At 43.5% G+C, this 15,046-nt stretch overlaps 1 protein-coding gene across 2 annotated transcripts in view; it reads right to left on the bottom strand.

Annotated features, from left to right (window-relative positions):
* Positions 1–1,026: 1,026 nt before the first annotated feature.
* Positions 1,027–15,046, bottom strand: part of TCF20 (transcription factor 20) — a 325,469-nt gene continuing 311,449 nt past the window's right edge. The window contains exons 5-6 of one of the 2 annotated variants that reach the window (XR_014225560.1): positions 12,564–12,666; positions 1,027–1,714 (exon numbers count right to left, since the gene is read on the bottom strand). Coding sequence is in view for 1 of the 2 variants with exons in the window: in XM_082265222.1 (XP_082121348.1) it covers positions 12,619–12,666 (48 nt within the window). In the remaining variant the exon portion in view is untranslated. The remainder of the gene's footprint in view (positions 1,715–12,563; positions 12,667–15,046) is intronic. The other variant, XM_082265222.1, reaches the window with a different exon arrangement.

The raw sequence follows: 15,046 nt of genomic DNA, 5'->3' as shown, positions 1-15,046 counted from the left end.
ATTTTGTTCAGTGTACTGTATATACATACACACTATATTACCAAAAGTATTGGGACACCTGGCTTTACAGACACACACACACATGATCTTTAATTACATCCCAGTCTTCGTCCATAGGGTTCAATATTGAGTTGGCCCACCCTTTGCAGCTATAACAACTTCACATTTTCTAGGAAGGCTGTCCATGAGGTTTAGGAGTATGTCTAAGGGAATGTTTGACTATTCTTCCAGAAGTGCATTTGTGAGGTCAGACACTGATGTGGATGAGAAGGCCTGGCTTGCAGTCTCCACTCTAATTCATCCCAAAGGCATTCTATCCGGTTGAGGTGCAGGCCAGTCACGTTCCTCCAACCCAAACTTGCTCATTCATGTCTTTATGGACCTTGCTTTGTGAAATGGTTCAAACCATTTGGTGGAGGGGGAATTATGTTGTGGGTTTTTTTTTCAGGGGCTGGGCTTGGCCCTTAGTTCCAGTAAAGGGAACTCTTAAGGCGTCAGCATACCAAGACATTTCTTCCATGAGCGCCCCAAGCCTCGCTTTGATACCCATTCCATCTTCCGACTGACTTCTGGGTAACGAGTGGAGGAATTGAACAACGGGAGCCAGCGCTTTGGTTGACGGACACTGATGTCAGCTTCACATTATGATTCTATCGTGATTTGCCTTTTAATCTACTTGCTATGTGAGTTGCCAATTGTCCTTTTACTCATTAAAGTGGTTTTACTCCTACACTTAGAGGCGCTTCTCTCGTGATATATAAATATATATATATATCTGTTCATTTATCACATCACTTAGATTGGTTTGTGCACATTTGAGGAATAAAAGGGATAACGCAACAATTTTATTTAGTTTTGCAAGACTGGCATTTAGCTTCAACATTCTTTCAGCATGAGTAACAATGTCCAAGAAAGTTAATCTTGTGATTGTGAAGGTGTTTAAAAATAAGTTATGATTTTAAAAAAAAAACCTCACTGACGATATTTGTGTTTTTCATTTTAAAGATGTCCAAGAAGGTTAAATTTATTTTCCAATGTAGAAAAAAATATGAATATACAGCAGTAAAGCAAAAAAAAAAAAAGACTACAATACTTTGACGTCACTGCATTTGGTGAATTTGCATATTAAGATCTGGCCAGATTTGTTTCATTTAATACAAGATTTACATAAAAAAGCTGTTACTGCAGCAGCTAGCGTCAATTCAGATGTTTATCACACATACTGAGTATTACTTTTAGGTCTTCTTTAGGCTTCACCTTTCTCGGAAGCTGAGAACTAAATATTTAAGAACAGAGCTTCGGTGGGTAAAGAAAGAAATTCTGTAGCATATTGGACAATGAACAAAATATTATTTTCTAAAATTGTTTTCAAAAGTCTTTGTACATATGTAACGTTAGGACTTTAAAATGAAGTTTAACCTCAACCATAAAAAGTTTACTGCGTCTTTCCTTTCAAAGTCTTTCAGGTTAAAAATATATGTTTTATTTTAACATTTCGTCCATATTTCACAGTTCTTCTCCCCTACATAAAGATGCAAATAGTTTTACAGGCTGTAAGATCAGATTCTTTGATGCCATTTATCCATTGTGGCATTATAAGTCCATGGCAGAAATTCATGCCATGTGGGAGTATTCCCAAGAGAAGGCAATGTCCACCTAGGGAGCAGATTCAGCGGACTAAGGTGTGATGATCCCCTTTCTATAGGAGTTTTACCTAAAAAAAAAAAAAAAAGAAAAATTAAAAAGGGAGAACAACTAGGTTTCTTATCACAACTTTCTTACATGCTGAATCAACTGTAGGAGATGGTCCTGGTGCTTGCTGGACTTTCTTGGTTATCCTAAGGCCCCATGCACACGGGACGTTTTTAACGCCGCTGTAAGCAGCGTCAGGCGTTTTCTTTTTGCAGCCTAAAAACGCCCCTCCATGTTATTCTATGGCCTCATGCACACTCAGACGTTTTTGAGCTGTAAGTGGCTTAGACGTTTTTAGGCTGCAACAAGAACCCACCACCTGCACGTTCTGAGGACCAGCGTTACAGCGTTAAAAACGCCTGACGCTGCTAAAAGCTGAATAACTTTGCTATAACGTTGCTTAACGTGCGTTAAGCCACGTTATACGTTTTTTTTTCTTCCATTCAAAATCAATGGTTCCCTATGGGATCCTATTGATTTGAATGGAGGTCGCACCGCAACACCGCAAGTCGGATCCGACTTGCGGGGTGACTTGCGCTGTGGGAATCTTGAGGGGGAACGCCACGCCAAAATGGGAAAAAAACGGCGTGGGGTCCCCCCCAGGGTTCCAAACCAGGCCCTTCGGGTCTGTTATGGAATTTGAGGGTAGCCCCATGCCGAAAAAACGGCATGGGGTCCCCCCCAAAATCCATACCAAACCCTTATCCGAGCATGCAGCCCGGCAGGCCAGGAAAGGGGAGGGGACGAGCGAGCGGCCCCACCCCCCCTGGACCACACCAGGCCACATGCCCTCAACATGGGGGGGTGTTGGTGCTTTGGGGCAGGGGGAGCTCTGCACCCCCCACCTCAAAGCACCTTGCCCCCATGTTGATGAGGACAAGGGCCTCATCCCCACAACCCTGGCCGGTGGTTGTGGGGGTCTGCGGGCAGGGGGCTCATCGGAATCTGGAAGCCCCCTTTAACAAGGGGGCACCCCAAGATCCCGGACCCCCTCCCTATGTGAATGGGTATGGGGTACACTGTACCCCTACCCATTCACCCCATAAAAGGCAGTGTATGGAAATAACGACAAGAGACGTTTTGGAAAGTTTATTAAAAATCTTCATCCGACTCTTCTTGTCTTCTCCTCTCCGGGGGTCTTCTCCGGGGTCTTCTGCTCTTTTGCTGTCCGCCCTTCTTGTCTTCTCCTCTCCGGGGTCTTCTCCGGGGTCTTCTGCTCTTTTGCTGTCCGCCCTTCTTGTCTTCTCCTCTCCGGGGTCTTCTGCTCTTTTGCTGTCCCCCTCTTCTTGTGTTCTTGTCTCCGGGGTCTTCTGCTGTCCCCTCTTCTGCTGTCCTCTCTTCTTTTCTTCTCCTCTCCGGTCTTCTGCTCTTTTGCTGTCGGCTGTCGGCTGTCTTCTTCCTCCGGTCCTCCTCCGACGACGTCTCCGCTGATTATGCCTATCTCCGGTCTCTTCAGCTTATTATATAGCCATTAGGGGCGTGGCCCCGATGACATCATCTGGAGGCCCCGCCCCCTCATGTCACATATGACGTCATCTGTGACATGAGGGGGCGGGGTCTCCAGATGACGTCATCGGGGCCACGCCCCTAATGGCTATATAATAAGCTGAAGAGACCGGAGATAGGCATAATCAGCGGAGACGTCGTCGGAGGAGGACCGGAGGAAGAAGACAGCCGACAGCCGACAGCAAAAGAGCAGAAGACCGGAGAGGAGAAGAAAAGAAAAGAGGACAGCAGAAGAGGGGACAGCAGAAGACCCCGGAGAGAAGAACACAAGAAGAGGGGGACAGCAAAAGAGCAGAAGACCCCGGAGAGGAGAAGACAAGAAGGGCGGACAGCAAAAGAGCAGAAGACCCCGGAGAAGACCCCGGAGAGGAGAAGACAAGAAGGGCGGACAGCAAAAGAGCAGAAGACCCCGGAGAAGACCCCCGGAGAGGAGAAGACAAGAAGAGTCGGATGAAGATTTTTAATAAACTTTCCAAAACGTCTCTTGTCGTTATTTCCATACACTGCCTTTTATGGGGTGAATGGGTAGGGGTACAGTGTACCCCATACCCATTCACATAGGGAGGGGGTCCGGGATCTGGGGTGCCCCCTTGTTAAAGGGGGCTTCCAGATTCCGATGAGCCCCCTGCCCGCAGACCCCCACAACCACCGGCCAGGGTTGTGGGGATGAGGCCCTTGTCCTCATCAACATGGGGGCAAGGTGCTTTGAGGTGGGGGGTGCAGAGCTCCCCCTGCCCCAAAGCACCAACACCCCCCCATGTTGAGGGCATGTGGCCTGGTGTGGTCCAGGGGGGGTGGGGCCGCTCGCTCGTCCCCTCCCCTTTCCTGGCCTGCCGGGCTGCATGCTCGGATAAGGGTTTGGTATGGATTTTGGGGGGGACCCCATGCCGTTTTTTCGGCATGGGGCTACCCTCAAATTCCATAACAGACCCGAAGGGCCTGGTTTGGAACCCTGGGGGGGACCCCCACGCCGTTTTTTTCCCATTTTGGCGTGGAGTTCCCCCTCAAGATTCTCACAGCGCAAGTCGCCCCGCAAGTCGGATCCGACTTGCGGTGTTGCGGTGCGACCTCCATTCAAATCAATAGGCTCCCATAGGGAACCATTGATTTTGAATGGAAGAAAAAAAAACGCTGCTAAAAGCAACGTGGCAAAACGTGCAATAACGCCAATGGAAAAAGCTACTGAAAGCACGTTTTTACAGCTGCTTTTTCCGGCGTCAGAACTAACTTTGACGTACGTTTTTTCTAACGCTCCGTGTGCATGGGGCCTAAAGCTTTCTTCACAAATGCAGTGGAAATGTTTTTATGGGATTAAGTTAATTTTCAATGCAAAGAGGGACTTTGCAATTAATCTGATTACTCTTCATAACATTCTGGAGTATATGCAAATTGCCATCATAAAAACGAAGGCAGCAGACTTTGTAAAAATTAATATTTGTGTCCTCAAAATACTTGGCCATGGCTGTACTGACATTAGCACCACATTCACCACATGTATTCAATGTGTCCTTTGCCACACGTGTATCTACTGTGTCCCTAAAGTAGAACTTTACTCTTCCAATTAACATTGATTATTTTTAATCCTCATGCTGCTAGCATTAGTAAATAGGATAACATATTATATTGACTGGTTTTAAAATTTTGCTATATACATTTCTTCAGCTACTTCCTGGTTTCTTGCCAAGGCAAATTATGTCTTACTTCCCAGGAGTCTTCAGAAGGGGTGGAGAGGAGGGGTTTTCTCAGCTAAGCACACCCTACTGTACACATGCTTGATCTAAGGGGAGATGGATTCCAGGAAGTAAATTCTACATGAAACATTTGGCCTTACTCAAGGTGGTGTTTTTCAAAGTGATTTCTCAACAAAATAAAGCATGGAGAAAAAAAACTGGTCATATGCTCTCTAATATATCTCGAGCGCATCGACCCTCTTCGGTTATACACAGATTATCACTTCCCACGGCCCACATAGTCACTGACACACTGTCCATATTACAGGGGTTCCGTTCCACTTTGCAAGACGTCTACACCTTGTAGGAACTTCAGGAGGCTCTAGCTACAATCCCCAACTCCAAGGCACCGGGTACGGACAGGATCCCCATAGAGTTCTAACAAAATTTCAGTGGGGTTCGGTTGCCTGAGCTGTTTCACACTATTACAGCTTCTTACGAGGCGGGTTCCCTGCCTGCTTCGATATACGAGGCGGTGGTGGTTGTTCTTCTGAAGCCTGGGAAGGATCCGGACCAACCTGAATCCTATTGCCCTATCTCGCTCATTACTACGGACCTGAAAATACTTGCTAAAGTGCTAGCCATGCGCCTCTCCAAGGTGATAGCCAAGATAGTGCATAGGGATCAGTCAGGGTTTATACCAAATCGGTCCACCGCCATAAATCTCTGCAAATTGTTTTTCAACATGCAAATACCCTCAGACAACTGTGGCCACAGAGCGATTCTGTCATTCGATGCCGCTAAGGCGTTTGATAGTGTGGAGTGGCAGTATCTGTGGGTGGTGCTCGAGAAATATGGACTGGGGGCCACGTTCATCTCCTGGATCAAGCTGCTGTATGGGGCTCCTACTGCCTGTATTCGGATAAATAACATGCTCTCTCCGTCATTCCCTCTATATAGGGGCACATGACAGGGGTGTCCACTGTCCCCACCCTTTTGTTTGCCCTGGCGGTGGAGCCCCTTGCAGCAGCTATCAGGGCAGATCCCAAGATCCATGGGTTCAAGAGAGGCGCAGGGGGAAGAGAAAATTGCTCTATATGTGGACGCCGCCCTGCTTTTTTTTGGGTGACACCGCTGATTCCCTGACCGGATTGATGGCATTGATACGCAGGTTTGGATCCTTCTCTGGCTTCCAAATAACAAGTCGGCTTTGTTACCATTGGACTCATTGGAGTGCCCATTACCTCAGGCAGCCTCTCTGATTTTAATAGTGGATCAATTTAGATACTTGGGAATAATAGTTCATCCTTTTTTAGCCAACTATGTCAAGCTTAATGTCTCCCCGTTGCTGCGGAAATTTAAAGAAAAACTGACCAGCTGGATTAAACTACCCTTATCTGTTGTAGGGAGATGTAATCTGATTAAAATGATATGGAACCCACAGTTGTTATATGCCTTGCACAATGCACCCATTTGGATACCCATTCATGTATTTTAACAGTTTAACACTATCTTCCATTCTCTAATTTGGAAAAAACGGTTTAGATTGGAAATGCTGCAAGAAGCCAAGGACTCTGGAGGCCTGGCAGTACCATACCCCTATTACTACTACCTAGCGGCCCAGTTGCAGCATGTTACGGGCTGGCTTACTAGAGATGACTCTGACCCCATTCGGAATGTCATTACTACACTACTTACCAATAGTGACCTTGTAGAATCTTTAGAGGCAGGCGACCTGAGAAATTTCCCTCAATACCCCACGTTGGTATTACTAGACACAATTTGGCATAGAGCTAAGCAACACTTCGGCTATGGGGGATACTCTGGGTACACCCCATTAGATTGTAAGCTCCTCTGAGCAGGGCCCTCTTAATCCTCTTGTATTTTATTGTATTGTATATGTACTGTCTCCCTCTAATATTGTAAAGCGCTGCATAAAACTGCTGGCGCTATAGAAATCCTTAATAATAATAATACTCCCGCATTATGAATAATACTAATTGTCTTCAACTGGCTAAACTAAAGAATTTTGTCGAGTGGGATAAATATGGGGTGAGATTTAGATCACAGCTGTATCGGGGACGTATTCTTAAAGACTTTCAAACGCTTAGAGCAGAATTTGGCCTCCCAGAATCCCTTTTCTATCAGTATTTACAATTACAGCATGATCTCGCGGCCCAGGCCAGAGACTCCTCCTGGGGACTCTGTGACCCAATTCTTCTTACTCGCTTGGTAGTGTCGGTAGTTAAAAAGAGACAGATTTCCTCGCTATACACCTCTTTTATGGCCCAGATTTCTAAAGCTATGACCTTTAAGTGTAGGGATGGGTGGACGGAGGACTTGGGTCCTATTTCTGCAGAGGAGTGGGCGGGTATCCTTAATAATGTCCTGGGATGATACCTGTCATCATCCCAAAAACTCACGCAACTATTTATTCTGCACCGCACGTTTCATACCCCGAAGAAATTGCATGGGTGGCACAGGAGGGATTTTCCTCTGTGCCCTCGATGCAAAGTGCACACGGGAACCTTACTGCATATGCTTTGGAAATGTCCTAAATTGAACCGCTACTGGACGGAAGTTTTGCATTCCGTCAATACAATCTGGAATCTCGCTCTTCCTATGGACCTGAAACTGTGCTTATCTGGGCTGGTTAGATGAAGAATTGTATACTCCTGGTGTGAACACTGCTATCCTCAGAGTTCTGTTCCTTGCCAGGAAACTACTGGCAAGGAGGTGGATATCACCTGTGGCTCCCACACATGCTGAATGGGTGAACGCGGTGAATGCAATATTGTTAAGAGAAAATCTTAAATATATACACAGGGGCGACGTATTAAAATTTGAACGCATATGGGCCCCGTGGCTTGATGTTCCTGGGCTAGCCCCTCTTCAACTAGTCACGAATAGGATTCTAGGTGGGGTAACAACCTCTTCTTAGTGCTGAGGCTGCGGGCACAAGATAATCCTATACCCATTGCTTGGGCAGGAGGATTTGGGGGCAACACACAGACACATTTGTCGCTATTATAGGCTGAATAGTTTTTACGGAGATCATCCTTAAGCAGTCCACCTTTGTTTCTATTGTACCTTTCGTTTTGGTTTAGAGCCACTGCACCAGATGCGGTTTGTTTCTATCTCAATGTGCCCTGCTGGTTATACGTCGTTATCACTGAACTCATGGTACATCCCCATGATGCTATTGTTATGTTTATCTCCTGCTGTAGGTTAATACATTACTATTGTGGGGTATTATTGTTGGGCAAGGTTTAATATAAATACAATTGCACTGATGGCTTTGTTCACTGCTACGGTGCCTTTGGTCTTAGCATCTCATGACACCGAAGCTTGGGATTGTTTTTCATTGATCCGGTTTTGAAACGACACCTGCATTCTGTGATGTGTGATGTAATACTGCTTCTAGATGCTGAAGTGATATATTGGACATTCTGTAGCATATGCCCTATGGCTTCCTCTACTACACTGTTCCGGCTCGGTTTGGTTTTGTACGAGCGTGTTTTATTTTCTCTATGTTTTTTGACAAAAAAAGTTTTCAATAAAACTGATCCGATTTAAAAATAAATAAATAAAATAAAGCATGGAGACATGGATGGATGGGGAGTTTGCTTTAATTATTAAAAATTAATTAAATAGTGTGCAGTAAAGATCCACTTTAACCACTTAAGCCCCGGAGGATTTGGCTGCTAAACGACCAGAGGGTATTTTGCGATTCGGCACTGCGTGACTTTAATGGACAATTGCGCGGTCGTGCGACGCTGTACCTAAACGAATTTGGCGTCCTTTTTTTCCCACAAACAGAGCTTTCTTTTGGCGGTATTTGATCACCTGTGCGATTTTTTGATCACGCGCTATAAACAAAAAAAGAGCGTAAATTTTGCAAAAATAGCAATATTTTTCCCTTTTTTTTATATGAAATTCCCCCCCAAAAAAATGTAAAAATCAAAATTTTTTAATATTTTCGGCCAATTTGTTTTATGCTACCTATGTTTGGTAAAAAAAAAATCGCAAAAAGCGTATTTTGATTGGTTTGCGCAAAAGTTATTGCGTTTACTAACAAAGGGAAAGATTTTTGTAATTTTTGTTGTTTTTTTTTTTAACGCGTAATGGCGGCGATCTGCGATTTTTTTTGCGGTACTGCGACATTGCGGCGGACAGATCGGACCCTTGACTGACATTTTTGACACTTTTGGGGTTACCAGTGACATTTCTACAGTAATCAGTGCTATATATATATGCACTGTTACTGTAAAAATACACTGGTAGTGAAGGGGTTAACTTTATTTGAGAGGGAGGGGCTGTGTGTGTCCCTAGGGGCGTGATTCTAACTGTGATTGGCTGTGGCTTCAACTGTATGCAGAGTGATCAATGGATCTACATAGTAGATCCATGTGATCATCTCTCATACAGAGAGGAGAATGACAGGCAGCTTGTTTACACAAGCTGCCTGACTTTCTCCCTCTCCCCCGCCGATCGCAGAGTGGCCGGCGGCGATCGGGTCCGCCGGTCACACGCGCGGGGGGGGGGGGGGGTCCGTGACCACGCGGGAGCGGGAGCGCGCCTCCGGCGGCGCGCGCTCGCTCCCTAAACCCTCACAGGCGAGCGACGTAGACCTACGTCACTTTGCCTGTGAGGGGCTGACCGCCGCCGTAGATAGTCGTGCGGCGGTCGGCAAGTGGTTAAGGAAAAACTCTTATCAGAACACTATAAACCCTAATCGACAGAATTGTCATGGTAAGCATTTATATACAGCCCATCCAGGAAAGGTTCTAATCTAGCTTCTTCAGTTAATATACAGCCCACACTCAGCAGTGCCTATGTGTAAATGTAAAAAGATACCACGATCGTGTAAAACAATTCAAAATAATTTTTTCCCAAAAATGTTAAAAACGCTCACATTTTTGTGGCTACAAACAGAGCTCATCATTCCAGCAAAGCTGATGTGCTTGATGATGCCAAAGTTCACTCCATGTCCCTACGCATTTAGTCACATGTTGATATTCTCTCCTTGGTGTTCTGGTAAGAGTTCTTCCTTAAGGGCACCAAAGATTCAAGCATGGTGAATGTGGCTCTAATGGGAGTACACACTGGATTTAACAAATTCACTTGTTATCCTTTCACTTATGATTGGACTTTCACTTCTTTGGAATTTATTTAGATTTTTTACTTTCGATGAGCACATTAAACGTCACCGTTGTATATTATTTGTGTTGGTATGGTCTATAATTCCACAAATTTGCATAATTAATCAGTATAAATTGTATATTCAGTGCTACTTTTATTTTGACAGGCTACATTTATGTCTTTTTACCAGGACATACAGTCAGCTGCTTTATCCCTATTTGATTCGGGTGTTGTGAGTGCAGTCTTTTTTTTATAGAAAAATTATGTATTTAGATAATGACTGATTTAGGATGAGAATTATTTTATACAATTCTAAATTAAAGGATGGATTGCAGTGCAGCAATTAGCACAAAAGGGTTTTAAACCCTTGCTTTCTGGACTATTTTTCCTTCACCACTCATATCCTCCAAATACTTACTCCACTCATTTATTGCAAGTTTCAGGACTCACTCCTTTTCCTTGCTGCCACCCAATAGTAAGAGGAAATTTTGGTCATACCAAGCAGCTCCAAGGTGAACAGTTTTTGATGGGTGTGGGTCTGGGTGTGGGGTGGAGCACGTGAGGTATTTCCCAGTGTGTGTTTTTATGAGCTGGGACGCTATTCAATTGGTACACAGTTCATGGGCCTGTGAACATACCTTTTCAACCAAACCTTTTTGATACAATCATTTTACTTGCATATTTCATTTTTTATTTTTTTTCCTCCACTCAAAGTAAAATTTTCAATTTTTCAAATACCTGTGTTTGAGCCATCCTTTGCAACTCCTTTTGTGTTTGTTTTTTAGTATTTGGCTTAAGTTGCTTGGCTCACCAGTCATACTACTGTTAGTTATTTTTCTAATGGTGTCATATTCCCGTCTGTTTTTTAGATTGGGCGGGGATATTTCTTACTAAGATTTTTCCACTTCCCCCCCCCCCACCCCCTATTTGTTTTTTAAACCGCCCACCTATTATTTCCTGTTTCCCTCTGGATCATAATTAATTGCTTGAAGCCAAAGCTTTTATATTTTTCTTAGTTTGCTCCCAAAATTTTCCTTTCTTATTTAAAAGACAACCCTCGCTGTATAACCTCCAGCTCTAAATTCTCAAACCCTTGGTCGGGAAGCAAATACTGTGCACTTCACACATGCAGGAGAAAAAAAACAGCCATCATTCTTAGAGCTATAAGCAAAGCAGCGCTGAAGTTTTCAGAAGCAGCTATCAATCTGGGAGCTTGTGGGTGGAGTAGCTTTGTGGTTTTACAGAGAAGGCTGTGTATGCCTGTGTTGAACTTAGTACAGTATACAGCTGTAGTCCTGGAAACATGCATGTTAGGGTGTCTCCAGGGAGATCCTTGTAAAGTAATAGCACCATCTTAAAAGCAGATATTAGGGCCAAGTGTCTTTAGTGCTGGTTCACACTAGGGCAATGGCAGACATCGCATGTGATTTGTACTGCATTGCTGTGTAGATCACATGCGATGTCAGTGTGATGCAAATTCAGCCATGCAAACTGTATGGCTGAATTTGCATCACATTCAGACCAAACTCATGGAGGACCCTTTTTTCGTCCGCACCAAGAATCGTATTGCAAGGCTGTTGAAATCCATGCAATCCAATTCTGCAAATCACGCTGTGTTTTGCAAACTCATTGCGGGGTGTCGTCAACACACACTTATGCCCCATACACACGTGCAGATTATCTGCAGACTTTTGTCTGCAGACTTACCAAAACCATATAATATGAGGTCAAACCTAAACACTTTCAATTTGTATGCAATCCGGCAGGCCCTTGCACTACATAGAAAAGGTAAGTCTGCAGACAAAAGTCTGCAGATAATCTGCACGTGTGTATGGGGCATTAGGAATCAGTTTGCATGAACAGGTTGCGATTTTGTAAATTTGCACCGCATCTAGTGTGAAACGACCCTTATGCCATAATGTACTATTACGCTCTGCACATTATCACATTATGGCAGACTTACACAAGCCAAGCAATTCCTTCCTGCAATGTAGTATCAGCATTCTTAGCTGCCATGGGCACTTCCATCTTCTCCATTGTTCTTTCAGAGTTTAGACTCTTTGACAGTTTGGCCAGGCTGCACTGTCTTCACTCCCACGTATGTGCTTGGCAGTCACATCATCACAGCACTGGGCAGTGCTGTAAGTGTATGCGTTAGTGAGCTGCGCACATGTGGCTCAGTGTACATTAACACTGACAAGCAGGGAGAAGAATTATTTATTTTCTTTTTTTTTAGTTTAATTTTACAATAAAATAGTAATGATATAGTTTTTTTTTTTTTCTTTGTGAATGTTATTCATCAGCAATATATCAGGAGGCTAAACCTGTGCAATTTTCACAGCTGATGGCTGTAGCTGAATTCTAACTCACAGCAACAAGTATGCAAGGAATGACCTACCCTTTGATCTGGATATTTGTTTCAGACCAATATCTCAGAAAATACTAAAGTATTAGGATCAGCATGACAGCCAACTAACATTTCCAGAAAAAGGCCAGCAATGGCAGACTGTATTTCATTAATTATTGCTACAAATTTAGTATAAGTATACCAACCCTTTATTTACCTGTGCTTGCATTTTTCTTCCAAATTTGGGCCACATGTTCCACTTCAACTCTGCTCGGGTTGTTCTGCTGAAAAACTCTTTATTGTCCTCATCTGAAATCAAGAAAGGGAGTAGGTATGGGAAAAACAATCAAAGTGTGAAAAAGCCAGCGAAAAAAAAAAAAAAAAAGTGCGTTATGCATCATTACCAATCGTTTTTTTTTTGAAGTGCACAAAACCTTTCATATAGGATTCCAAAGTGTGTCTCTCCATAATATACCGTAATTATTTGTTGTGTGACACGCTTTATTGTCTACATGTGTCTGCCAATATGTCCTTTACTTAACAGAGTTTCCATCAACCCCTGACATTTTTGGTGACACAGCGAACAAGTGTACATCACAAACATAAAACTATTTTTATTAATAAAGACTAATATTTTTTTCTACACTTCTATATACCCCGGTACCCAATGCATATGAATACATATGCCAGTTTTTGTAATTCACAAACAATGCATAAACCTCACTGTGGTGCTAAGGTTTTCCATATGCTACTGCTGATCATGATTCTGTTTAGCAACTTGAAAGAATACAGTGAATATATAACTATGTTGTAGGTCTATAACTCCTTGGTAATTAAGATCAAAAACACTGAGGGTTACAGCCATGTGGCATGTGACAGGAGGCTGGTCACAAATGATAGGAAAAAGTATTGAATTGTTTTTTCTCCTCAGTTTTTACTGATGAAAAAAAAAAACAGTTTTGATCATCTTAAAGTGGTTGTAAAGGCTGAAGGATTTTTTTTACCTTCATGCATTCTATGCATGAGGGTAAAAAAAAAAAACTTCAGTATGCAGCTCCCTCTAATACTTACCTGAGCCTGATCGCGATCCAGCAATGTGCATGAGAGCAGCTGCTCTCCCAGGTCTCTGCCTTTTCTTGTTGTCAATGACCGCTTACAGCCAGTGAGGCGGGAACAGGAGGTGGGGCCCAGTTTTGTGTGTCTTATGCACGCATGAGTGCCCCTATAGCAGGCGACTTGCTATGGGGGCACTCAGAGAAGAGGAGGGGCCAGGAGTGCCAGCGGGGGACCCAAGAAGAGGAGGATCTGGTCTAGTCTTAGCAAAACCATTGCACAGAACAGGCATATCATGATTTCAATTTGTAAAAATTGAAATACCTTTAAACTCACTTTAGCAGTAACAATGCTTCACTGAACGTATCTCTTTGGTTGACTGAAAAACATTTACAAAAGATATCAGAGAAACAATGTAAAGCAATTTTAAGGTCCAGATGACTTACACCCCTGCAAGTTCTTAGGGAAATTATCTGTGAGAACCATACAAAACTTAGGGGGGGAGGGGTGTGAGAACCATACAAAACTTAGGGGGGGAGGGGGGTGAAGTTCCTTTCCTGATTCCCCAGGAGGCATTTGGATATTCCCTGGACCAAAAACCTCTGGAGTTAGTCCCTAAAAATATTAACATCAAGTTATAGTTTGTGCATTTAGGAAAGAAGCCAGGCCTATTTAAAATAATCTACTGAGCTGGCTAGAACTAGTTCTTTAGGGAGGAGTCCTCATTTTAACAGCTTTTAATGTTAAGAAGTCTTTTTACATTTAGAGGTTAAATCTATTTCTACATACGAAAAGTCTACTCCCTTGCCTTTGTACTGACTTTAAAGTGAATAAATCCACACCAAGTTCACTATATTGTCAACTTATGTATTTATACAGGTTGCTCACATCCCCCTTTAATCGCCTCCTCTCAAGGGGAGAATTAATTCAGTTCAGATAATCTTTCCTCATAGCCAAGCTCCTCCATGACCATTATCAGTTTGGTTGCCCTTTGTACTTTCTCCAGTTCTCCAATATCCTTTTAGTAAACTAGTTCCCAAATCTGAACAGCAAAGAGCTCTCAATAATGATTTGTACAGGGGCAAAATCATGTGTCTCGCTCTCTGGTTTCTATACCTCTTTTAACCACTTAATGCTAGGCGACAAACCACTATGTTGCCCAACTTTGATTGGTTATACCAGGATGATGACTGCAGCATTGAGGCATTTTTTTTTTTTTTTTACAGCCGGTGGAGGTCTTTCTTGATAAAGCAATCCTAGTGGCTAAATAAGCTGCTTGATTACTTTTACGAGCAGCATGAGGGGCCCAGCTCCCTGCTACTTTCCCAGGCCCTCTCATCCCATCGAGGAACCCAGAAATTGCAGCTGGTGGTTCTCATGGCTGACAATAGAGCTGATCGGGGACCAAAATGGTCCTGATCATCTCTAGGGTCCAAGAAACCAGAAGTATTTAATCACTTCCAGTTTCGCCAGTTGTCGGCAAAAAAATTGTGGTTTCTAAAAAGCATCCGATTATATACCCATCTTGGTATGAACTGAAGCTTTTAAGGCCAGAGGAGACATCTGGGGTCTAACAGACCACAGATGTTTGAGAAAAGAGGATCTGTCGCTGCCTATTGCTATCATAAAAGAGATG

Source organism: Pelophylax lessonae (genome assembly GCF_965119305.1).
Source record: "Pelophylax lessonae genome assembly, chromosome: 8".
Taxonomy (NCBI): domain Eukaryota; kingdom Metazoa; phylum Chordata; class Amphibia; order Anura; family Ranidae; genus Pelophylax; species Pelophylax lessonae.
This window is presented reverse-complemented; position numbering and strand designations above follow the sequence as displayed.